We start from the raw sequence: 27,633 nt of genomic DNA, 5'->3' as shown, positions 1-27,633 counted from the left end.
GCAAACATGAAGTCAGATCTCTGGTATTTCTTCCTCTTCTGCTTCCAAGTTGAAGTTCTAACAGGTAAGTGGCCTATTGAATATTTATTATGAAGTTATAATTCAAGTGAACATTAAGAAAAACCAAAGGTGGAAAAGTTAGGCACCAAATAGAAAGGTGTTTTGTTTGTTTGTTTTTAGAAAGTTTTTAGAAAGTAAGAACAATTATAGAACAGCCCAAGTCCATGGCTAAGGGTGTTTATGTCACTGCTTTAAGATGAAGAAAAATGTCTCATCAGATCATTAAAATTTTAAATTACCTGCTTGAAGTTACCTTTTAGTGGATACAGTAGAAGAGTGGCTTAATGTTCTCAGAGAAAGATGAAAGGCAAAATGACTTGTGTCAACAGAATGAAAATTAAGTAGTCCTGGCATTTGGGCTGGAAATTCTTTCTGAAGGAGACAATAAAATGAAAGGGCTTTGAAAAGAAGGATTTTGATTTTAATCTTATCTGGGTGGTCTTTTGTCAGAAACTCCCTGGCTGCCACAGAGTGTTTTTGACACTAATGTCAAGGTCCTTCTAAAAGGCCAAGGAGTATTGGATGATGTAAAAACACTCCCTAGCCTCTGTAGACATTAAAAAAAAATCATTCTGAAGTCCTCAATTCTTTCTCTTACTTGGCATATATCAGACTCTATTTGAATACTTTATTTTAAGAACTTCTATTGAGATATAATTGACATACAATAAACTGCATATATTTAAAGTGTACAATTTGATTTTTTTATCAGTAATGTATATATGGCAATCCCAATCTCCCAATTCATACCACCCCAACACCCTCTGCCCCAACTTTTCCCACTTGGTGTCTATATGTTTGTTCTCTACATCTGTGTCTCTATTTCTGCCTTGCAAACTGGTTGATTTGTACCATTTTTGTAGATTCCACATATATGTGTTACTATACAATATTTGTTTTTCTCTTTCTGACTTACTTCACTCTGTATGACAGTCTCTAGGTCCATCCATGTCCCAGTTTCATTCTTTTTTATAGCTGAGTAATATTCCATTGTATATATGTGCCACATCTTCTTTATGCAGTCACCTGTTGATGGACATTTAGGCTGCTTCCATGTCCTGGCTATTGTAAATAGTGCTCAATGAACACTAGAGTGCATGTGTCTTTTTGAATTATGCTGTTCCCTGGGTATATGCCTAGCAGTGGGATTGCTGGGTCATATGGTAACTCTATTTTTAGTTTTTCAAGGAACCTCCATACTGTTCTCCATAGTGGCTGTATCAATTTACATTCCCACCAACAGTGCAGGAGAGTTCCCTTTTCTCCACACCCTCTCCAGCATTTACTGTTTGTAGATTTTCTGATGATGCCCATTCTAACTGGTGTGAGGTGATACCTCATTGTAGTTTTGATTTGCATTTCTCTAATGATTAGTGATGTTGAGCAGCTTTTGATGAGCCTCTTGGCCACCTGTACGTCTACTTTGGAGAAATGCCTATTTAGATCTTCTGCCCATTTTTTGATTGGGTTGTTTGTTTTTTTGATATTAAGCTGCATGAACTGTTTATATATTTTGGAGATTAATCCTTTGTTGATTTGTTTGCAAATATTTTCTCCCATTCTGAGGGTTGTCTTTTCATCTTGTTTATAGTTTCCTTTGCTTTGCAAAAGCTTTTACGTTTCATTAGGTCCCACTTGTTTATTTTTGTTTTTATTTCTATTACTTTAGGAGGTGGGACAAAAAAGATCTTGCTGTGTATTTGAATACTTTAAATAATGCTCCCTACAATGAAATTAATATGTATTTCTGCTGCTTCTTACTTGGTACATTTTCTATTGCTTTTATCGTTAAGTCTGAACCATGTTCTTGAGGCTGGAAAAAGCAAAGTGAAACTATATTACACTGGGAAGTTCTACTAACCCTAAAAGTGCAGGCAGAACTTTTAGTGGGTGCAATCTTATTTAGAAATAAGTTTTGCAGTGGTACCAAAAATAGACTTTATTTTCCTCTCCAAAGAATTAAAAGACAAAAGTGTATTGGTCAAATACTTGATCTTGCAGTGGCTCGAGGTGGCTCCAGTGCTCTTAAGAGGAAAGAGTAATGAGGAATTAAAGTCTACTTATAGGTCCCAAGGGCAGTTTGGGGCCACTTGCTTGTTTAACTATGCCCTTTACAACCCAGTGATATCCTTTAGCCGCATGAGCAACAAAGGAATAGCTTTGGAATCGGTGTTCATTCATTCATCCATTCATTCATTCAGCACCAAGCACTTGCCATGCAGGAGGTACTGTGCCAGCTGCTGTGTGTGCAATGATAAGCAAAACCAGGTCAGCCCCTGCTCTCATGAAGTTAACTGAATGGCTTGGAGAGAGACATTAATCAAATAATCCCATAAATGAATGACAATTACAGGCAGAACTCAGTTCTATCAGAGGATGTAACGAAGAAGATGGGGTGAGTGTGGAGGTACAGTTGGAGGATGGGGTTCATCCAAGTCTTTCCTGTGGAAGCGGTACTTGAGCTGAGATTTGGGGGACAAATAGAAGTAAATGGGGAGAGTGGTGGGATGGTGGGTAAGAACATACCATATCATGAGAAGAGTAAGTGCAAAGGACCTGTGGCAGGAAGGAATGAAGTAAGTCAGGAAGCTGGAATAAAGTGGATGTGCCTGAGTACAGAGAGGAGAGGGGTTGGCAATGGAGCAAGATGAGGCAGGAAAGGAAAACAGAGGCCAGACCATTCAGATCACATGTGCCATGTGAAGGACTGTGGATTTTCTTCCAAGAACATTGGTTCAAGTCATTGAAGGGTTTGTTTGTACTGCTAAAAAGCATCCAATGTACCAAACCCATCTGGGCACTTACGGTGGCAATATTATGCTCAGGAGATTTTAATTAGCAATAGTGTTACCACCATGGAAGGATCGATCCAGCCTAGGTGGAATTATTTCTAGCTGCCAGATTAAGCTGATGAATAAATTGTACTTCTGGAATGATATTTATCTTGGATTCTGATGGAGTAAAACCATTTTAATTTATTTTATTTAATAAAACCAGTTCCCCCTCATCACACAGAAAACCATGCCACGTGAAAAGCTGTTTTCCTATTTGACAGGCGGCAAAATTGGGGCACGAATGGCAAGATGGAGACAGTAAACTGCTGAACAAACTTCATGTTCAAAATATCATCACAATGCATTTATCCAGCAACTATCATTTTAAAGGCTCTAAATGCAAAGTAAAGAACCAAACTGAACTCATCTAAGCTTTTGCAGGTGTTTTCTTTCGGCATATTTTTAATCCTCCCAACAATGTAGGCTTTCTCATCCCATGAAGAGGTAGGCATTCTTACTTTCAGTTAATGTTTGAAGACTCTCAGACCAGGAAAGCCTAAGTGTTTGGTTATGTAGTAATTAGTGGCAGAACCAAGATTAGAACCCAGATATGTCTGATTCCAATATCCACATTCTTTCCACACCACGTTGAAGTAGTGGAGATATAACATGAGTCTCAAAGGAGAGAATTTCTCATCAGTTTTGTTATTTGGTTGGTGAGTTAAGAGGAAAGAAATCTTGGTGATTCTCAGTATTCCATTGATCTCAGTGTTAAACCTAACAAAGTCATCTTCTTTTAATGATTCTGGAACAATAGGAGGCTCTTTGTTGTAAAAGGATCTGGGAAAAATGGGATGCTCTGTCGAAGACAGTCTTTCTAAACATTATGGGCAATGGAGACCACGTGGGTGGCCTGATGAATTCTGGTTTTGGAAAGACCACTTTAAAAGCAGTGGAGTGGGAGTGACCAAGGTCTGGTAGTGTTTAATAAACGTACATATCTCATGATGTGTTCAGGGCGGAAGCTGGAAGGGTAACCGTCAGGCCCAATTTGTGCCTTGATTTTGTCACCCAGGCATTGAAGCAGTGATTCCTGAACTCCATCACCTCAAAACAAACAAACAAGCAAGCAAGCAAACAAACAAACAAAACAGCCCTTTGGTACCTCCAGCACCTGCTCCTCCCCAGAGCTCAGGGAGAGACCTTCAGAGCTGAACTGACATTTAAGCCTCTCCCAGCATCTCCTTCCAGTGTTCTTGTTGAATTTAAAAAATCCACATTGTCAGTCTTTTCTTTCAATAGATGAATTCAGGCCATTCTCACTCAGCACAATAAACCTATGTTGATTTTACTCCTTCAATATTCTGTTCATTTCTATTTTCCCTGGTTGCGGTATTCTCTTTTACTTTTGTTGGTATGAGGAAGTTTCTTTCAACTCCCCTTTCCCTCTATGATTTGGAAAGTTGACCACTTCTTAGCTGACTGAGTCATTATCATGTTCAGAGCATCTTACTTGAATATCTATTTATTATTGTAGTAAAGTAAATAAGGACAATAGCCTTGCTTGACGTGTTTACGCCCCCCCACCCCCACCGCGCACAGTGACATGAGAACTTCAGAATGTTCTCTTTTCTCTCTCGTGCTTTTCCCTTAGTGCACCCTTGCCCCATACATGGGTTTTGTTGAAATAACTGAAAACTTGTAGTTGCAGATCATTGCTAAGTTTCCTCTGACAGTATTTCTCTTCTGGTTCAAGAATTCTTTACACTCACATCACCTGTTTTCAGTGACAGCATTGTTCTTGCCATCTGCCCCTGTCTTGTCATCCCTGTTCTGATCCAATGATCAGAAGACTTCCATTATTTTCTTCACATACCTCGGACTCTCTGAATTCCAGCATGGGTAAAGATGTCTTCCTCTTCCTCTGATGGGTGACTAATATCTTTTCTGGGAATAGGATTCCTGGACTGCACTCTTCTCTCTTAATAATCTCTGGGTATTCATTCATTCACTGTCTGCTGGTTTCTAGGGTTGTGGGTGGATAGTTCATGTTAGTCTGACTCTCATTACTCTGCAGGTAGCTTAAAAATATCTCTAGAATCTTGTAATTCATTTCAATATTGGAATTCAGGAATTCCACTAGGATATGCCTAATTCTGCGCATGTTTTCATTAACATTCCTTGGGACTGGGTGAGCCTTTTCAATCTGCAGTCTTCAGGTTTGTTTGTTTGTTTTTTTGTTTTTTAATTTCAGGGATATTTTCTCCCTGTAGTTGTTTTGTCACATCTTTTTCTTTGTCTCTTTTCCTCCTTTTTAGAAATGCCTATTATTTTCACGTAAAGCTCTTGAGATTCTTGTTTCTTCATCATTAGTGAACAAAGTGACTTTCGCAACTCACTATCGCTGTTAACAACCCGCTCAGATGAAATGGGACACTATAGTTTTTAAATTGCTAGCAGCATATTCCCACTTCCTGGTAGAAACAAAATGTAGGTGTGTAGGGAGGACCTCAATTCTCATCTGAGCTTTGCTCAACTGTAGTATCCATAGCCTCGTTCGACTTAAAAAAATTGGCCTCAGTATTCGCAGCTGTAAACTGAGAAAAACCCACAGCTTGTGCTGTCTCCCTATCCTAAGAATATGAGTTTTTTACATAAAAAGATGTACTGGGCTTTGCAAATTCAAAGCCCAGTACACACACACACACACACACACACCCTAATCATTTGTAGCCTTCAATACCCAAAGAAAAGGCCACATTTACTCCATAAAAGGCTTCTCTGTGCTACTGCTATTGTAATAAATTGAGTATATTAAATGACACTTTTTGGTCATTCTAAGTACAATAAGAATGTGGCATTCAATACCTTTTAAGGAAAATTCAGAATTTTACTTTGGAAAGTGGAACTTAAGTATGTAGAAAATCTGTAACACAAGTGATTTTTTCCCCCATTAGTTTGGCCTGTATGGTTGATTGAAAGCAGACTTAGATTTGTGAGTTTAAAGAGAGAGTCAGAAATTGGGATACGAACCTCCTCTGGCTCTTCCATAATATACTGATGCCTGGATCTGCTTTGCAAGAGGAAAAACTAAGAAGAAGCAGGTTGTCTTTAAGGAAGGTGGTGAACTCAAGAATTTTGAGTCAGCCAACCACTAGTTCTGATAGAGTCTCATGTTTGTTTGAGTGTGTTGCCACAGACATGGCGCCTCCAACAAGCAACAAAAGATCACTTAAATGGAACTTTTTTGAATATGAGAAGTCAAATTTTTACAGCCAACATCTATACTCTCCTAAGGCTTAGCACCAAAAAAATTCATTCATGAAAAACAATAAGAAACAAAACCTCTACTATACTCACAATTCAAGTTCTATTCATTTTGTACTATCTAGGACTGAAGCAAAATCTCTAGTAGTTCTTGTTTGCTCTTATTTAATTATAATAGAGTTTCTTCTAAATGTGAATACATCTTTTTACATTTCTACAGGCAGATAAGTTACAAAATACTCATCAAGAATTTAGACCCCATCAGAGCAAGGACCCAGACTTTGTTGCAGGTTCAAGTATACAGGGCAGCTCAACACACAATGGTTCATAAATAAGACTGTCTAGGGAAATGAGTATGTTAAACAATGTAATTTCACATCAAATAAATAATTTTATATTTTTGGGTGCGTAATAAGCTTGTCAATCATAGAATACATATAAGTATATGGGACAATTATACACCCAATACATCCTGAAGGAAAAGAAATACTTGAAAATAACTTCCAAATCTAGCTTAATGTTAAAAGCTGCTGCTTCTTCTCCTTCTCCTTCTCCTTCTCCTTCTCCTTCTCCTTCTTCTTCTTCTTCTTCTTCTTCTTCTTCTTCTTTCTTCCCCTTCCCCTTCTCCTTCTTCTTCTTCTGCTTCTTCTTCCCCTTCCCCTTCTTTCCCTTCCCCTATTCCCCTTCTTCTCCTCCTTCTCCTTCTTCTCTTTTCTCAGCTAGTCTCTTTAACTTCTGTGCTTCAGCTTCTATAAAATTAGGGGGTTGGACTAGATTACTGGACTAAGCAGCCCCTTAGAAATGCGGACTCTGATTTCAAGTTGTCTATGTTCAGATCATGACTCCATCACATTTTGCCTCTGACCTTGGGCCAATTATTCAAGCCTCAGTTTCCTCATCTGTAAAATAGGGATGAAAATAGAAAAATTTGATATCAAAGTTCTTATGAACATCAAATGATATATTCCATGTAATGCATTTAAAAACTTTAATACATGGGAAACATGCAACGCTTGTAAGTTACAATTATTATTATTATTTGGAAGTTTTTGAAAGCTTGGGTGTATATAATTCCAGAATTATTGGGCTTCAGAGAATTGGTTGGGCATCATTCAGTCTGAGTCTTTGCCTTTGGACTTGGAAACAAGCATTCTCCATTATGCAGTAAATAGGATCTCCTGCTCTGTTTTTCTTGCTCAGCTCCTCACCCCATTGCAGGACATTTACCAACCATGCTCAGCTTCCATATTCTTCTACTTATTCATTCATTTATTATTATTGGGCTTCTAATATATTCCAGATCCTAGGATTATTTAAGTGACCATGATACAGCCTTTATCCTTGTGAAGCTTATGGTTAAATGAGAAAGATGGATAATAATAATTTATGATCTAAGCTTATACACATTATAAATATATTGGTATAAACAAAGGTTTATTGAGAGCATAGAGATAGGAGTCTTTGTCTAGGGGTCTCAGGGACCAATTTAAAATGGTTCATAAAGAAAGAATGAGGATTTCTAAGCAGATAAAGGGGTAATGGGATATTCTAGTCTATGGGGACAGAAGTAACAATGTGAAAAGAATGGCCAAAAAGTTTAGTGTAGCTTGAAGCTATATGGTCGCTGAGATTGTGAAAGCGTTTTGTGTCATTCCAAGAAAAGTGATTTGTTTTTTTACCTCGTAAGCAAAAAGGTAATGGATATTTTTAAACTGAGGAGTAAAATGTTTTTTAGAAACACAATTTTTCAAGGAGCATGGAGGATGGATTTAGAGGGAGAGACTGCTGTTGAGAAGGCCAGTAAAGAAGATGCTTCCACAGATGAGAGAAGAAGTGAAAAAATCCTGGTTTGGCAATGGGAACAGGGGAAAGTCATCCATGAGCTGGAGTCAACTGGACTTGGTGACCAATTGGATCAGGACAGTCAGAGAGAAGGAGAAATGAGGAAGACTCTGACATTCTGACTCCTTGAAGGATAGGACATGGGTTTGGTGTGTGAATGCTGAGTTCAGATTGGAAATGTTACTCTTGATGTGTTAGGGGACACATCCAGTTAGAGATGTTGAAAGGAAACTGGAAATAAGGAGCTAAGCCAAGGGGAGGGATGGACTGGAGATAAAGGTGTGGGTTACTGGAGTGGAGAGTAGAGTTTATTTTAATTACTTTGTAAATATCGCTGCAAAGTTTTATAACACCTCTGGGATTTTTCCCTTTTCACAAAGAAAATCAGTTTTTACTAGAAGAAAATCACTCTTTCATTTAAAAAATTATACATTTTAGAGCACCAAAGGTTGTTTTACCCCTTCTACAGAGCTCCTTAGAGAATAAAAGCAATTCACACATTTTGCGTGTGTGGCGGCGGGGGAGGGGGGGGGGCGTGGTGCAGAGTATGGTCTTTTGGCTTTTTAACTTTCTCCTTACTTTTTTTCTTCATGTTTTTTTGACTTCCTTTTCTGCAGATGTAAGACTTTGGATTGGGCTTATTTTGCCTACCCTTGCTACTGCTTTCAATCACCACTTTAGATTATGGATGCCTTTGAATAATAATGTAAATGTAGAAATTATGCATAAATAAAAATCTGCTAATCAGGATTGCAAAAGTTTTAGCTAGTAGATGCATAAGAACATGACAGCGCTTTTATGAAAGGTAAAAAAAAGTGGTAGAAAGCATATTTTTAAATGTCAGAATTTCTTGGTAAAAGATCAAATGTAACAAAACCCGATATAAACATTGCAATTTTTAGAACTTCGCCTCTTATGTCACATTCATGCGCTGTGCTAAGCTAAAGCTTATCATTGTTGAATTACAGAAAATATATTTTAATGAGCACTATCAATAATTGCAAATTCAGGAGCCTTTATCTTTCTATCACTCAGACCTTTGTGGAGATTTGTGGTTAGAAGTCTGAGTTAAGGAGAATAAAGTCAAATTGCTGATCTGTCTCACACTCTCTGCACTGTGTGGGTTTTCTATGTGTTTTTGCCAGAAGATTTTCAATCAGGCATAATACAACTGCTAAAAAGAGTCCCGGCAGGATGGGTTCTATCAAGACAATCTTATACTGAAGAAATGAAATAGTTTATATGTAAAAGAATCAATTTGTGAATAAACTTCTGAACCATAGTGCAATTCTCAGGTGAATGACCCTTTTCTTCAGAGATTTTTCTTAATAGTTCCCCAAAAAGAAGATGTAAATGGTTTTACCTTTTAAAAATTTTGAAAATCTAAAGAAATCATCTAATATAAAGATTCTGATTTTACTCTTGAAATCTTAGTTTGCTGGTATCAACAGTAATGTTATAAAAATCATAGTTAGCATCAATTAACAGGTTTGAACCTCTATTGGAAAGATTGCACCCTTAAGACATGGTAGTCAATGTGATTAAGATATAGCACCTATTTTCTAGAGTACTTGCAATCTAGGAGTACCAACAAGAAGTGAACAGATATGGTAGCAAAACAAAAACGAAGTCTGAATATTCAGATTTTAAGACTCATCACCAGGATTCAAAAGAACATATTCCTATTTGTGTTTTTAGCAATGCATTAAATGCTAAATGTTGTAGCATGGTGTTTCTATTACAAATCACTAACATGCTCTGGTTATGAAACATCTGGATGTATTAAAAAAATCATTGGTTCAGAGGCACCTGTTCTGGACATCCGTTAGGCAAATTGAATGATTCTGCACTCTAGAGGATACAAATAATAGCCAGGTTTAAACCTGTCTTCCCCTCTATAGACACAAAAGAGCCAACAGAATAGTCAACCATCTAAACAAGTCTTTATGAAGATAGATAGATATTTATAACAGTTAAAGACATGCTTCTTTAAAGCTCAGCCAGATAATATTCATTAGAATCTGACACCCCAGTTGAGGAGGTGTCTTTTGTACTTGATTATATATTTGCACATACTTGTTTGCAGAAGAAAGGCAACATGCCATAGCTAACCTTGGGGTCATGTCCCAGCTATGAGCTATGTAATCCTGGGAAAGATACTCACCTTTCTGGTCTCAGTTTAGCTTGATACATTTAAGTATAAAATTTAAAATGAAAGGCTTACCTGGATCATTTCTAAGAGCCATTTTGGTTTTTATATTCTATAGTCTATGCTTGATCTCCCCAGATTTATAGCATCACTGAGATATGCGTATCCATCCATTCATCCATCCATCCATCTATTCATCTATCCAATAAATATTTATTGTGACTTACCAGGTGCTATTGTAGATACTTGGGATGAACCTGTGAATAAAACCAACAGGTCCCTAATTTTAAAGCTTATGTTATAGTGGGGTAGCCAGACAATATACAAGAAAACAAAACAAACCAGACAGTGATCTTGGGTAATATGCTAGAAATTGACTCGTGGTATACTTTGGATTGAGTGGTCAACGGTTGCTAGAGAAGTAAGAAGGAGCCATATGAAAATCAGAGATAACATTCCAGGCAAAGAAACAACAAATTCAAAGCCCTGGGGACCAGCTTCTTGTGTTTGAGGAATAGAAAGAAGAGCAGTGTGACTGCAGTGTGATGAGTGACTGGTATCAAATGGTGTTAGCGAGACATGGTAGATCATGCAAGTCATGGAAACCAGAGTAAGGAGTTGGATTTTCTTTTAACTGAGATGGGAAGACCCTGGATGTTTCATAAGCAGGGCAAGTATACTATCTGATTATGTATGTAAGAGGATTATTCTGGTTTCCCTGAGGAGAGTGAATGGTCAATAGGCACAAGTAGAGAAGAAAGTTAGGAAGCTCTTGTCATCCCAGGGAGAGATGATGCTGGTTTGGACCACTAGCAGCTTAGATGGAGAAATGGGTAGATTCTACTGGACATAGAACAGAGGTGCAGGAAATTAGACTTTCTTCCTATAGACAGATTTCAACAGAGATCCTCTAAGACTCAGTCTGTGGTGACCACCATGTAGCTTCATGTGTTTGCCTGCTTCCATTATACTTCCTTTGGTTGTTGCTAGTGGCACTTCAACAACAGATTGTACCCAAAATCTTTCATGTGCTCCAGAAGTTGTGTGACCTCAGACATATAATCTAATCTGTCTGGGCCATCAGTTGTCTGTACGTGGAAAAATTGGACGTGCTGTATGATTTGTACGTTTGCTAGGTTTGAGTATGTATGATGTTGGGCAGAAGTTGAATCATGTTACAGGAAACATGAGTGTGAAGGTGGAGGTGTTTACAGGATGTCTGAAACATGTACAGTGTATATGAGAACTCATGGCGGGGGATTGGAAGTGGAGATGGTTATGTTAGGGAGAGTGAGGGACATATCAAAGATAATGTGAGAGAATATTTTGGAAGATAATTTTATATTAAAAGGTGGTATGTGAAGAGAATTTAAACATGATGTAAAGGAATAAGGAACAAGAAGAAAGAGATTGATGAGGGGGATAGTCACAATTTTCAACTACTAGTATGGAAGGGGAACTGACCAAGGAGATCTGACACCCAATCCAAGCAGACACTGGCTATAAAAATTGGTGCTATTGTCCCAGTACTCTTGGTTGAATATTAGACTTGGAGTTAAGAACATCCAGGGAAGGTGGAGAAAAGATTCTAGCTGATTCTGCAGTTATAAGGAACTAACATACTCAGATTTTCCTTAAATTGTCTGTCTATCCATTAAATTAAATGCTTCAGTCATAATTATAGGGATGATCTTTTGATACTATTTTTCAAATATCATCAAAGACTAAGGAGATTTTGTCATTAGGTATTTGAGCATATCTGTTCTACAGCTGCCAGAGTAATTACGAAGCAATTGATTAAATGCCCTATCTGATTCCTTTAGCTGAAAATATTCAAATAGCAGACTGAGAGTTGCCAAATGGTTTTCCAGATGGAAAGTTTAAGCACCGAGCATGTGGACACTTAAGTCAGGCTTCATATCACCACATTTAATAATAAAAAGGTGACCTAGGTAGTTTTTAGATTGAAAATGGTAAAATGAATAGTTAAGTGTCCAGTAGAAATGACACTTTGGAATCTCCTCTGATGTCAAGTGCACACACCTTTGGCACTGTCACTCAAGAAAAATTTAGGTAGTTTTCCTAGCCATACTTAAATGGTTTTATAGGCCAGGAAGATTGTCTCATTAATTTTCATTTCTCCTGACTTCCTGGAATAGTCCAGTAAGATGCTGGGACAGAGAAAAGATTATGGAAAGTTAGTTTGTCCTCTGGAGAACCCAACAGCAAAGCAATAGTTCTCTTGGTCGTTCATGGTCTCATCTAGATATGTTCTTATCCTGAAACCATAGAGAGTGTTAGTGTTGGAAAGAACTTTAAGATGTCTTGGTCTCACTTCCTTATTTCACAGATGAAGAGACTAAAGTCTAGAGAGGTATCCTTGTCACAGAGACTTGCTAATAGCAAAGCCAGAATTTTCCTCTGGTTTCCTCGTGAACCACTGTATTGTACTTCTATCACCCTGCACCGCCAAACATTATATTTCATCTTGCCTTGGGTTACAGGTCATAGTGTGGGCACAAAAGAAGAAAAAGCTGCTGACAAAATCATCTTCAGAAATAGAAGACAGTACATCTATGTCTGCATGTGTACAAGGTGGCCGCAGACACTTTTGTTCCAAGATCTCTTTGTGGTTTACACACTGCCATTCTAAAGTCCATGGGAAATTTGCTCTGAACATTTCTAAAGGAACTGTGAACCAGCCCACTGATTTTATCTTCTGCAATAGACAGTAAAGACATGAGCATCAAAGCAATAGTAGTGCTACATAATTTACTTTCAGACAAATAAGTCCCCATGCAAGTCATCTTTCCTTTTAATCCACGTAGACTGCAACTGTTCTCATGTGAGCAGTATTTCCCCTTTGCCTTTTGCTTATATTTACCCTCAACTTTTAAAATGAAATAAGCATTATTTTTCTTCTTTATACTTGAAAACTATTTTGTTCTAGAACAAAACATCTATTCAGAAAAGTGAAAAAATGTACAATTTAATGACTAATCACAAAGCATACTGCCTTAGTGCCACAGTTAGCACAGGTCAAGAGGTAAAACACTGCCAGCACACAGAAGCTTTTCTATCCTGTGTTTTCCTTCCTGATTCCAACTCCTCTTCCCCTTTATACAGAAGCATCATACTGAATTTTGCGATATTCATTTGGGTTATATATTCTGTTTCTATTCCTTTAGTCGTTATGCAAGAAATCACAACATGCGTACTTCATTTATCAAAGTCTCAAGTTACATATACCTTTTCTATCTACCTAGACAATGTGTTTTAGGTTGACAGTTTCTTTCAGTACTCTAAAGATGTAAGATGTAATTCCACTGTATCATGACTTTCATTGTTAATGTTGAGATACCACCTGTCAGTCTAACAGTTGCTTCTTGGAAGGTAGTCAGTTTCTTTTCCCTGGCTGTTTTTAGGATTTTTATGATATGTCTAGATATGCATATTTTTTAAAAAATCTGCTTGTGATTTGTTGGGATTCTTGAATCTGTGGATTATGACTGCTTTCTGAATAGTTTTTCTAGCCTAACTTTCCAGTTCATCAGCTCTCTTTAATCATCTAATATGCTCTTGACCTATCTGCTGGGTTTCTAATCTCAGTTAATGCGTTTTTTCTTTTGCCAATTCTAGTACTTTTCCAAATTAGGTGACTATTTTTCTTTAAGTTTCCTGTGATCTATAGATATTATTACAAATTTGTCTTTTCTTTCCTTAAACACAGAAGGCTCAATTGTTTTATCTTGGGGATCTGATAATTCAAATATATAATTGTGTATTTGTTTTTGTAGTCTGTTGTTTCTGTTGTTGTCTTGTTTTCTTACATGCTTGATTTTTTATTTTTGGTGTGCTTATTATTATAATTAAGTATTATTTGTAGATACAATTTGAGGCATAAGATGTAAACCTTTTCTCTCTGGAATACTTTTGAAAACTTAGGGGTAATAATAATCCAAAATAACCTTAGACAAAGTTCAATGATTGAGATTTTCTGGACCTTTGAAGTGATTTGAAGGTGGGCTATAATCTGCATGGGGGCTGGTTTACTTCTGGTTTAACCTGTATTCCAAGGATGTAGCCCCTTGGGATTTCAGCTTATTGAGGAGAATGTCTTTTACTAGATTTCTCACTTTTAGACTCTGGGAGTTGAGACATGAAAACAAAAGTTTGAATCTGGGAGAACAGCACATGCTCTCCAAGTAAAAGCAAATTCTAACCTTTGCTTCTCTCTCTGGATTCTGGTTCTTCAAGTTTAATCTAGTAATTTCTTCTTTTTTTCAGCTCTTTAATCCTTTATATTAATATTTTTAGACATTTCGTTCAAGCATTTTTGGTTGTTTTGGTTGGGGAATTAGTTTGAGTAATCTGGACTGCCATAACTGAAAACTAGAACACTTGTGTATATTTTCATAATCAAATCCCCAATTTGACAATCTCTTCCCTAGCAATGTGAGAGATATAAATGAAAGCCTGAAGATATTAAGAAAAATAAGTAATTATGGTGAATCTTAAATAAAATTAACATATTAGTGTAAGCAGAGTTGTGGCAGGTGAATCCTCCTGCATAATGCTAGTCCTCTTATAAAGTGGAAGAGTTCTTTCCAAAAGCAACATGGCAATACAGAGTGTTATCAGAGTCTTTAAACATTTTGACCACATGTCAAAATGTTTACATAAAATCAAAATGCTGAAAATAACCCCAACTGTCAACATCAGTGGAATGCTTTAACAAATTAGGATAGATTAACATTATGGCCTTTTATATAGCCATTAAAAAAGGATAATTATGATGACTATGTAAAAAATGGAATGTTTATGATAAAACATTAAATGCTAATAGAATCACACAAAGTAATATGTTTGCTATATAAAATAAGTATATATCTGGAAGATAAAGAGCAAAAATGCACAAATAGTATTTCTATTTCACTGGAATAGGAGGAGTAGGTAATTTTTTTCCTTAAAAATTCTTTGTACTTGTTACATAGTTTTCTCAAGAATAAAAACAGGGATTTCAAAATTTAAGCTAAAAACTGTCATGCTAATAATTTTTCCCAAATAATTTCAGCATGAAACTTTGTCATATTAAAAAAAGAAGATAAAAGGAAAAGAAAAAAGAAGGCAAAGAGTTGTTTGAACTTATAAGTGAATACTCAAAATCTGCAACCAGGTCAAATGCATTTCAGTTTCTTTCCTCTGTGATTCCCCCATGTAGCTCACAAAACAACCCTGGCTTCCTATGAGCTGAAATTTATTTTAAAAAATGAAGAAGTAAACAAAAATCTGGGTCTTTACCTTTATCATCAGACTGATTCAGTTCTCAATGGGTGAGGTTTAGAGAAGACACGTTTCTATCATTTGAAAATGATTCACCTGTTCTTTCACTCTCTAGAGGGAGGGTATAGTGTAAATATATAGTTGTATATTACCATTCATTTTTAGTTTAACTTATTTTATGCTTTAAAAATTTTTTTTCCTAAACTATGTCTTTCCCCAAATCTCTCATGGTTTGACTAAAGTGCTAATCCTCCTTCAATTTCAATTTTCAAAGTCACTTTCTCCAAGTGGCATTATCTGATTCTCCAATCAAAATGAGAACCTACCTACCTTTATACTCCATTCTTAGCATGAATTATGTTTATTTAATTTATTTATCATATTTATTTATCATCTGTCTCCAACATGAAATCTGCCAAACGGCAGGAGCCATTCTGTTTGATTCATACTATGTAAATATGCTATTTAATATATTACATATTATATATTCACATATGATAAACAAGTCTGGTTAGGTTTTTTCCTAAGACACAGTTTTACCTTCATGTTCTATTTTTTAGTTGTGAAGTTCTTTCATCTTGTTGCAGTAAAGTTGACTTTATGAAGAGAAAAGATGACTTTTGTGCTCAAATACAATGATTAGGGCAACAAAATCATAAAATATCACTTTTGCTTTGTTTTCCTTTTTTTTTTTATCCAGGAGAATTCAATGATTCTGCCACGTCTGAGATGTTTATATTTCACAATGGAGGTGTACAAATTTTGTGCAAATACCCTGATACTGTCCAACAATTCAAAATGCAGTTGCTGAAAGGGAATAATATACTCTGTGATCTCACTAAGACAAAAGGAAGTGGAGACACGGTGTCCATCAAGAATCTGAACGTCTGTCAATTTCAGTTATCCAATAATAGTGTCTCTTTTTTCCTGTATAACTTGGACAGTTCTCATGCCAGCTATTATATCTGCAAACTATCAATTTTTGATCCTCCTCCTTTTCAAGTAGATATTCTAAGCAGAGAATATTTGAATATTTATGGTAAGACATTGTTTTAATCTTCTAGACTTGCGTACATATGTGTTTTAACAATTTTTCTCACTAATGAGAATAGTTAAATAAGTGTCTTTTGTGTTGGAGTTCATTTCGGTGCAATTGATGGCAATAATTTATGATGAAATATATCAATACAAGGATGTTTATTAATAATAAAAATAATTATATTAGTAATATGCAATTTAATCATATAGACTGGTGATTTAGAAATAGGTCATGTTGTCCTTAAAACACATAGGCCATTGAAAATCAGGGGAAAAATTAGGAGAAATCCAAACCTATGGTTTAATGGCTGTTGCCTCTATTCACCGAAAGTTTAAGGTTTGGGTTTTGTGCTTGGGTTTGTGGAATTAAGTGAGATAGTTGAAAACAATAGTTTTATACAATTACTTTCCCTACTTACTGTTTTGCAAAATCATAGACAGCAGTCTTTTCTATTAACCACATTTGTAGACACATATATGTGCATAGCATCTTTTTGGTTTTAGTTTTGGGATCCTTGCTATCATACTGGGATGATGTTATTTATTTACTGTTTACCAGACTTCATGATTGTAATTAAGACAAGCTTCATTTGATTAAATAGCTCTTTTAAATTTGGTAAGTGAACTTGTGATTCAGCACTGAAAGAGGAGGTTTGATTCTGAGACTTTTTCCTTACCTTAATTTTTTTCCAACCCAGAATCACAGCTTTGTTGCCAACTGAAGTTCTGGTTACCCATAGGATGTGCAGCTTTTGTTGTAGTCTGCATTTTTGGATGTGTCCTTACATGTTGGCTTACAAAAAAGGTGAGCACCGTTGATTTCTTCTTGCACAGGCTTTAACGAGGAACATCATCAGTTCTTTGCTAATCAAAGTATGTATTGCTCTCCCCAGAGTAATTTGATCAACAGGTAGATGATTTTTTTCCTCAAAATATGCCTACTAATTAAACTATTAACTTGGAACAGAAGCTTATTTACTCTATAGCCAGTTTACTCCAAAAAGAATTCAGTGGGTTCCAGAGAGATATGTCATTATTATTATTCAAAAAAGATAAGGAAATTGGGGCCATGGAAAGACAAATAGGCAGGAGGAAGGTTAAAAGATAAAAATAGATGCTTCCGACTTTTAAAAATGATTGCATGTGGGCTGCAAATTTGATTTTAAGTTTCCAAAGTCATGGGCAGTTGAAACAATTGTTATGTTTTCCTCAACTAGTCAATTAAAAAAAAAACAATCAGTGAGAAAGCCTTGTAAGGCACCATCAGTAGTTGAGAAGGAAATTGCCAGCTTCTTTACATGGTAAATTATTAGGACTCTTTGCTTTTAAAGAAAACCACTGAGAAGCTATGCAGACAGATAAGAGAACAACAGCGATAACAACAAAAATCTCTCTGTGCTGGGGGATATTCTTTTCTGTCTATCACAAAATGGGTTCTCAGTCAAAGAACTTATCGTGGGCCATACCGTGCGTATATCTGTGTCAGGAGGAAATTTGAAAAGAGAGATAAAGAAGGAAGAGAGTAAGATAAGGCCTGTGGTCTAAGTCTACTGGGGAAGGAACAGTAAAGGCATACATGAGAAAAGATATTGAGCAGAAACGCTTTTTATTTAAAGCCCTTTCATATGGTTCTCCTACTTAGCCTAAAGTCAGAGCCTAAGTCACATTACAACACTTTGTCATATACTGCTTCAACAAAGAATAGAAAATGGTAACACAGACACACACACACACACACACACACACACACACACACACACACACACACAGGAATGCAGATGGGGAAGGGCAGATGACAAACCATGTTTCTGACGTTTCTTGCAGAAGCTTCCGTCCAGCGTGCACGACCCTAACAGTGAATACATGTTCATGGCCGCGGTGAACACTGCTAAGAAGCCTGGACCCACAGGTACAGTGACACGAGGGGGCTTGAGAAGGGAGGAGCGTTCTTTACATGAAGCCTAGAATTTTAATTTTTTTATTTTAAAGGAAGGGAAAATGGCTCTCAGACTGAATTTTAGTATGTTCTGTAAAAAGCCAAACAAGAGCCATTTTCATTTTAACTGAATTGACACCCTCTCTAGTTCCTTGGAAACAAACAATATGTGTGTAAACCACTATTAAAAATAAACGAAAAGTTCATAAACCACTATTGTATCAAGGCAACCTTCCAATCAATATTTTGAAAACTCAGGTGATTCTAAGTCTTCCTTGTTAAAAAGTTTGTTAAATCTTATGATGAGATTTGCTGAATGTCAATTTAGTGTAAATCACTGAGTGAGGCACTGTGGGAGACACACAGATATGAAGATTTTCAACTGAGATTGGGAAGAAAGATCTGGCTGGTGTTCCCAAGGGGGAGAAGGAGAAATTGGTGAAGATATTGTTATTTCAGTGTAAAAAACGTGCATGGTTAGAGAAATCGGATGGCCGCGGAAGCCAGTTAGGTGGGACTTTGACATTTTTCCTTCAGAGTGAGTATTGTCAACTTGACTGTTCTTAAGTTGAGGACCAGCCCAGAAGGTCTAATGTATCCATTCTTGTAAATCTTATGCCTTTGAGGTTGCAATGATGGAAGGTATACAGTGAAGACAGAAGCCACTGCATTTTTGCCACCACTCAGTGGTAAAGGACTTGCATAAAAGGGATGCACAAAGCATCTGTAATCATGGAATTAAGGCATGGAAAGGGGCTAAATCTCCTTGTCCTTATTTTTTTAGATGAAAGAAATTGATGCCCAGGGTGTTCAGTGATTCTTTGGTTTCTCAGAAAATTGACACTAGCAAAGAGCTTATGTTTCATTATTTTGCTATTGGAAAAAACCCCCAAAAAACAAAAAACTTTTCTCTCAATCTCTGTGCTTGTAATAATGTGTCTATCTTAATTTGAGTCCCTGGAAACACACCCTGAGACAGACACTTGGGTGCAAGTAATTTATTTGGAAAAAGGAAGAAGGGGTGAGAGAACAGGGAGAGGGGGATAGGCGAGGAAGAAAAGCAGATGCACGTTGCATTACTGAGGTCTCAGCTAGAGGCCACAGGAGTTCTGAGAAGTGCACAAAAGTCTCCCAGAATTGTTCTTCTGAAGGATGGCAAATGGGGCATTTGTCCACCGGCTCCCATCCCCACGGGCTTGGGGTTGCCTGCAGGATGCATTAATCTCCCTTGTTCCTGAGCACTGCTCTGTGCATGCCATGCGCCTGCTCTGAAGTCTTCAGAGAAAGCCCTGAAGCAGAAAAGCAGAGACATGCAGGGGGGGCTGGAATAGTCAGCACGTGCAGAAGTGGTGCAGCTGGAATCAGAGGTGGGTAGTCTCATGGCCCACCTACCAAGCCTAGCATATATCTTGCAGTTACATGTAAACAAATAGTAAATGAAAGTGGCCAGAGTGTGAGCTTCTTGAGAATAGGCAGGGTCTTTCTTCTGTATTGTGACAGCATTACATATATACAATTCCAGGCAGAGCATGATTCAGCACCTCTGTCAAATATTTGTTATTATGTGAATAGCACCGTGCTGAGTAATGTGTACTGGGTAGAGGGAGGGAAGAACTAAGACAGTCCTTGTCTTCAGTTATAATGTCACTGGGAGAGGTAATATGTTTGCATGGAGGGTGAAGTCATGTGATAGTGTCAAAAGGAATCAATTAATTGCAAAATGGTAGAGTTCAGACAAAATTTGCAATAGGAGCCAACAGTGGCTGGGATAAAACTCCATGAAAAATGTGGAATTGGTGCTCAGTATTTTTTTGTTGTTGTTAAATAAATTTATTTACTTTTATTTTTGGCTGCATTTGGTCTTCGTTGGCACAATCAGGCTTTCTCTAGTTGCGGAGAGTGGGGGCTACTCTTCATTGTAGTGTGTGGGCTTCTCAGTGCAGTGGCTTCTCTTGTTGCAGAGCATGGGCTCTAGGCGCTTCGGCTTCAGTAGTTGTGGCTCACGGGCTCAATAGTTGTGGCTCGAGGGCTCTAGAGCACAGGCTCAGTAGTTGTGACACATGGGCTTAGTTGCTCTGCAGCGTGTGGAATCTTCTCGGACCAAGGATTGAACCCATGTCCCATGCATTGGCAGGTGGATTCTTAACCACTGCACCACCTGGGAAGTCTGGTGCTCAGTCCTGAAGCATAAAGAAGAGTTTGGATGTGGTATGTGTTTGCCTGTGTGTGTGCGTGTGTGTGTGTGTGTGTGTGTGTGTGTGTGTGTGTGTTTACAAGAGGCAGAGGAAAGGGGAAGCCTTGTGGAAGGGGATTGGCACACAGAGAGCTTTTAAAGAATTTATGCTAAAATTTTTTTACAGATGTGACCCGTAATTTGGAAATTTCTGGCACCCAGGCATGAACCACGTTGGCCAGTTTCCTCCAACTTGAAGTGCAAGATTCTCTATTTCCTGGACCACAGAGAGTCTGACTTGATTTGACTACATACATCTTCTGTTGATGTTTTGTTCAGCCTGGAATAGTGACTACATCAGTCAATAGGGATTTTAACAGACTGCCTTAATACAGTTGAGTTCTCTCAAAACAAATACCCTCTTGAAACGAGCTTTATAGAAAGTCCAGCTCATGTGTTCTCAAGAAACAGACCTCACTGGGATGGAATCCCTGTCTTCACATCTGCTTCTAGCAATGCACCAGGCAGGAAAACAAACACATATATAAAAATGTTTTAAAGATGTCAAGGGTACCGAATCTGCAAAGCAAATGGGCAGCCGAGCGCCAGAGTCTGTCTGCGTTTCACTAACAGACTACCTCTTCTTCCTGTAGGGAGGAGCATTCCTTTTATAATTGGGCAGTAGAGGGAGATGCTTCAAAACTGTAATTATTTGATTTCTGAGGTGTGGATGTGTAACTACAACACACTAAATACATTGGTACACAGTATTCTTCTCCAACTTCTGCACCAACAGTTTAGATGCCTTCTTCTGCCCTCAATTTTCTTTTTGAAAATATTTCCACATAACTACTTGACAGATGTGCTGAGTTGGGAGCTGTGTCTACATTTTTTCCTTCTGCTTCTCTGTTACATATATATAGTTGCAGCCTAGTGAATATAACTTGCGTATATTCTCCCTGAATAAGCATGTTTTTGCTGCAGAAAGATATCTTATTTTCCCAAATTCAGTTCAAATGGTTTACTTTGCTGACTCATTGACTCCAGCAGTAGGAAACATTGCCCGGAACCAAAAGTGACTTCAGTTTTTTAATATTCTGTTCTACCATTATCTATGTTTTCATGGTGCTATTAATTACAAGCTAGGCTATTTTTGGAGATCATGCTAAAATTGTGAACAAACAAAGAAATCCATCTTTCACTGTCAAACGTTGTCTTGGGAGGTAAAGCCCGTGACATGGAGGCTGCAGTTCCTAGAGGTCACTGCCAAACTACAGCCATGCTGCCTCTGGGCTTGACAGATTGAAACGGTTCCCATCAGCCTGGAGCAGCCATCCAGACCTGGGTGGAATTCCCAGAATTGAAAGACTCTCTGAACCAGGACAACCAGGTGCTCTTGTTCCCAGAGGCTGAAGTCACCCTGGGGAGTCTGCCTGCAGAGTGAGTCTGCCTGCATTTTCCTCCAGGATCTGTGAAGAAGCACAGATGTGTCAGGAAACATCTGTATGATTCCCTCTTCTAGAAATCATTCAGCCTGGAAACTGGCCCTGGCCCTTCAAGGCAACCTTCCTTTGAATTCAGTTTGGCTGGAAAGATTCTTAAGTACACATAACATTTGATTATTCTTAACTGAAATATTTTCTCCCTTTCTCGTCTGCATGCCCAAGGCTTCTGAAGCAGCCAATGTGTATGTGACAACATTTTCAACTTATGTAAAAATGGGTTATTTAGTAGTTTTAAAGTTTGTAGTTGCCTGCTTATAGTTTACTTTAAAAGTGAGACCTGATATGTCATTATGCATACTTACATTATTTTAAGCATGTGTAATGCTGGATATGTACAGTACAGTACTGAATGTGTAATTTGAATCAAGTACGGTGTTTCGCTGACTTGGACAACCTGGCTGGCTTTGCAGAGGTGTTCCCTGAGTCGTCGGCAGCTTTCTGCATGGGATGTCAAGTGGGGAGGACAGCTCTCATGTGGTCTGCTTCTCCTGGTTGTCCAAGTTGTGCCCCGAAGCATCCTCTGTTGTGCCCTGCACATCCTCAATGTGCACTGTACATTTCAAAGTGAATTATTAAAGGATACAATTTCTGTGAAATAAAAACTGGTTTTAAGAGGAGCTAATTATGAAATAGATTTTAGTAATAGTGGGACGCTAAAGAATAAACATTTCATGTTCAGCTGAAAATATATGTTTTCCTGGGGGAGGGAAATGATTACTGCAGCCAGCACCTGCAAATTTGACCTTGTTCTTAAAGATCGTTACACTGCTTGGAACAGTTCCTCTTTTCATTTTCTTTCTGTTTTTTTTTTTTTTTTTTAATCTGAGGCAACCACAAACAGAAAAAAGTTGGAAGGCCGGCAAAAGGACTGTTCTAAGCCCTGTCACCTCTGACTGGTATATGTTTCCTATAAACAAGTACACTCTCTTCCACAAGCACAATACAATCATCAACATTAGAAAATTAACATGGATACATTGCTGCCCCTAATTCTCAGACTGCATTCAAGTTTTTCCAGGTGTTCTTATAACGTATTTTATGTAAAAGATTCCATCCAGAACCTCCCTTTGCATTTAGTTTTCACATCTCTGTGGTGAACGTCAGTCTATACAGTTCCTCAGCCTAGGCTTCTCTGGCCGTGGCTCTTTTGAAGATTACAAGCAGTTATTTTGCAGAAGGTCCCTTGATTTGGGTCAGTCTGATGTTTATTCATAATTAAAATCAGGTTATTGATCTTTAGCCAAGTTAACACAGAAGCAATGCTACTTTCTTTTAATTGCGTCTTATCAGGTGGCTTGAAATCTCAGCTTGTGTTACTGATAACATTCATTTTGATCACTTGACTAAGTTGGTATCTGTCAAGCTTCTCCTCTGTAAAGTAACTCTTTTCCTCTTTATAGTAACAATTTATAGGGATGTACTTTGAAATTTTGTGAGTCACCTGTTCCTCATCAAAGTGTCAATTTATTCATTTGTCCATCTATGTATGTATGATTTCCTATTTTATTGAATGGGCAAACATTTGTTACTATCTTTATTCTATTTTGGTGCCTAAATTGTCCCATCCTTGGCCAGCAGGAGCCTACTCAAACTGGCTCTGGTGTCCTTCAACCAGGTCCCCATCATCCTTTCAGCACTTCCTTGCTTTCTGGCAGAACAATCCTTCAGGCTCAGCTTGTGTTTTTTCCTGTCCCAGTGCTGGAATCAGTTGTTTCCCAAAGGAGTCTTGATTTCATTGAGTGGACAATGGTTTTTAAAGCCCAAGATTTAAGCATTAGCAAAGGTTCATGCCTATTGGGATTTCCCTGCTCCAGGGTCCTCAGTGGACAGAACTGGGGCACACACACACAAATTTAGATATAAATGTGTGTCCATGTATATGTGTGTGTGTGTGGATACAAATATACATATATATATAATATGTATATTTAAGTATAGATGTAAATGTATATATATATACATATATACATGAATATGCATACATATACATATTTATAATTGCATTTATTTCTATACTTATATCTGTATATGTTGAAATCAATGAGTTCACACCTATGCCTTGAATTCTAATACGACATAACAGAGTCCATTTTAGGTTTATTCCTTTCTATTATTTGTTCCTCTTATGACATTGAGAAATCCAATTCTTATTATCCTTAATATGTTCACTTATTTGATCAATGGCCCACTATGAAACCAATCTCCCATCGTGGTCACACCCCCTCCTCCACATGATAACTTCCTCTTTCTGCCTGGGCTCTGACTCCCCACGCTGGGCGCTCCAACCCCACTAATGCCCTTTTTGCCCTGTTTGGACTCTAACACCTCAGGCTGGGTAGTTCCTCCATCGTCATCTGACGGCCACAGTGGCTTCCTTGGCCTGGGATGCCTAACCTTATGGCTTGTGTTTTATACCTATTCCCAGAGTTTGCCGTTCATGTTAAGTTTTGATTGTCTACAGTGATGACTGGTTCTATACCCTGTCTCACTTCCTTATATCTCTACTGGAATCTCCTTTAGCTCTCACATAAACCGCCGGCCCCAGCATCCTTGTCTCAGCCTCAGCTTCTGGGTAACTCCAGCTCAGACACTGTTTGTCCCTCCAGGACTAGAGGAAAGCCTGGTTTCGCACTGTTGCTAGTCCCTGGTGCTTCATCCTCCCTTGTTTGTTTCTTGAATCTGTCTACACCTTTGGAAAAATCCCTTCATTACCCTCTTCGCTTAACCTCTAAGTTGCCACCTGTCACTCCTTCTGCTCCTTGCCCTTGTGTCCAGTACCCTGGCACACAGAGTCCTCCTAGGATCTGACCTCCTTGCTCAGGAGTGTCATCTTGAATTCTGATGACTACAATTCCCCATCTTGTTACATTTTTTTGTTGTTGTTGTTAAATCCACATTCTTTATGAGAGGGGACCACTTCTTTGTGTGATCCAAGTCCTCTTCCCACTTCCAAGAAACTCCATTTAAACTCTCTTGCACTGAGTGAATAAGATTTCTCTTTGTGCCATGGAAGACAAGCTGTGCTCAGCCTACTTGCTTGTCAACCTTTGTTCTATGAAAATGAGGAACTGGGAAATTTGAAATTTCCTAGGAGAGTCACCAGATCAGTATCAACATTTAATACCCCTTCCAGGGCCTATGTTCTCAGTAAGAAGACGATGGAGATTTCACCAAGTCTTTCCTACATAAAGGCAAACTACTCTTGGATGTCTTTCACTCTATGCCACCTTTTATTTCTCTCTTGTTGATTAGTATTTATGATTCAGTGTATGACTCTAAGCTATTCTTCACCTTGCCATATAGTCCATCTAAAGGCAGTGAGACAGTCTATCATCAAATCTAGAAATAACCCCTAAAACCAACCCTTGTGGACTCTTACTTTCCCTCTCTTCCAAGTCTACCCATTCTTGTCTCATTTCAGGGAATGCTCTAACTGTGACTGAAAATCATCCTTTCTCCCCAGGTCTCTTTAGCATAGTGCTTCCTATGAATTTTTTTATTTTCAAAAATCTGATAGCTATGGTCAGGGAGATTCTCCAGGAACCTGGTCTCTGCAGATAGAGTTGGACAAAAGCCTTCAACCAAACCATGGATGTCTGCCACTGACATCTCTCCTTAAGAAAGCGTATCCAGGGATTTCCCTGGTGGTCCAGTGGCTAAGACTCTGAAATCCCAATGCAGGGGGCCCAGGTTTGATCCCTGGTCAGGAAACTAGATCCCACATACCACAACTAAGAGTTTGCATGCTGCAATTAAAGATCCCATGTGTTACAACTAAGACCCGGTGCAGCCAAATAAATAAATAAGTAAATAAATATTTTTAAAAAAAGGAAAGAAAGAAAGAAAGGGTATCCATTGAGGCTGGGTTAAAAACAAATCTCATTTCATATAGAGGAGTTTTTAGTTTTCATGTAAATGAAGAGTATAATGGCACCTAAGTATGGTTCTTTGACAAAAACATTGAATCCTATTTGTGACTTCTCAGTATGGTCTTTCTCTACTCTGTCCTTTTGGTTTTATGGTCACAGTCCAAAATGACCACAGCTTGTCTAATGTACACGACACTCTTTTCTATTATCCCTCAAATTTGGAAGTCATAGTGAAATGCTCTCTTGAACTAGGCTAGGAAGATGACTTAAATTCAAAATGCAGCTGAATACCCACCCATTTTTAGCTCAAAACATCAGATAAATTCTCCTAAAATCCCCAGTGTAAAATCCAAATATAACTGAGCTTACTCTGAATTACATTGAAAAAAATGATATTCCATCATAAATAAATGTTAACTGAAAATATATCTCTTTGCAGTCTTTTGAGAACATGCGCAAATGGAAGTGGATTTCATTCACAAAGCACAGCAAAACTTCATTAAAAATACCCTTGTCCTCATCATCAGTGACTCTTACATGTCTGGAGGCAGCTCTGGAAGCAGCAGCCCCTCCTTTTCTTTTCCTAAAGCCTTCTCCAAGCAGCCTGCACATCTCTTCCATCTCCTTCCCACATTTTCCCATTCACAGCATCTGAAAAAATAGGTCTTTCTTTCTAGTTCACATTGTCCCTGTATTGGTTTCCTGTAGCTTCTGTAACAAATCACCATGAACTTGGTGGCTTAAAACAACCCAAAGTGATTCTTTTACAGTTCTGGAGGCCAGAAGTTCAAAATCAGTTTTGCTGGCCTAAAGTTAGGGTATGGACCAAGGCTGGTCCTTCTGGAGGCTCCAGGAAAGAATCATTTTCGTGCTTTTCCAAAGCTTCTGGTGGCTGCCAGCGTTCTTTGGTTTGTCGTCACTCCAATCGCTGCTTCTGCAGTCACATTGTTGTGGAATCTCCCTCTGCCTTTCTCTTATAAGGACATTTGTGATTACACTGAGGGCCCACCTGGATAACCCAAGATAATTTCCCATCTCAAGATCCTCACCTAAAGGCATCTGCAAATGTCTGCAAAGTCCCTTTTGCCATGTAAGGTCAACCACAGATTGCAGGGCTTAGGACTGGGATATCTTTCGTAGCCCATTATTCAGCCTACTGTAGTCCCCTAACCATCAAGTTGTGGGGAATGGGGAATCCTCTTATGAACCTTTCCTTCCACTCCCAACTTGGGTCTCTATACCTCGGATGCCCCACCCCTTTCTCTAATTCTCTCTTTCTATAACTCCAAACCATGCTTTGACAAAGCTCCAGTTGCTGCCTCCTTTAGCTTCTTTCCCTATCCAGGGGGCCATGTTCCAAGTCTGAGTCCTAGAATTGTGATTAGTTTTAGGCTTCAGCGCACTGGATGGCTAAGGCTCATTACCCTTAGCAGAACAAGTGTTGAGATGGAAGGTGGATGGGCCAGTATGGGTTTCAGTCCAGTGGGCAATGGTGAATGCAGCTTTGTCAATTCCAGTTTCCTTTCCATTACATCCACGAAGGGGACTGCTGACCTACTGGTTTGTTTGCTAGTTGGTCCATTATAGTAAGCACATCCCCAAAGAACAAACTATACTTGGGAGTCAGTTCAGTTTAAACTCAGGTTAAGAAAAGACTCAATTGTCTCAGTTTGCCAGGAGTCTGTTCTGTCCTTTGTGTCACTGGGTCCCCGTCACTGTGAAATAAAATTTTTTTCT

At 38.2% G+C, this 27,633-nt stretch overlaps 1 protein-coding gene across 1 annotated transcript; it reads left to right on the top strand.

Annotated features, from left to right (window-relative positions):
• The first annotated feature begins 6 nt into the window (after window positions 1–6).
• On the top strand, window positions 7–20,795 carry ICOS (inducible T cell costimulator). Its single transcript, XM_057746967.1, has 5 exons — window positions 7–64; window positions 16,076–16,414; window positions 17,112–17,218; window positions 18,238–18,322; window positions 20,710–20,795. Exons 1-5 carry the CDS (start codon window positions 7–9, stop codon window positions 20,748–20,750), a joined length of 630 nt encoding a protein of 209 aa, XP_057602950.1. The 3' UTR covers window positions 20,751–20,795.
• Window positions 20,796–27,633: the final 6,838 nt, after the last annotated feature.

The sequence above is a fragment of the Hippopotamus amphibius genome, chromosome 8 (assembly GCF_030028045.1).
Source record: "Hippopotamus amphibius kiboko isolate mHipAmp2 chromosome 8, mHipAmp2.hap2, whole genome shotgun sequence".
NCBI lineage: Eukaryota > Metazoa > Chordata > Mammalia > Artiodactyla > Hippopotamidae > Hippopotamus > Hippopotamus amphibius.
This window is presented reverse-complemented; position numbering and strand designations above follow the sequence as displayed.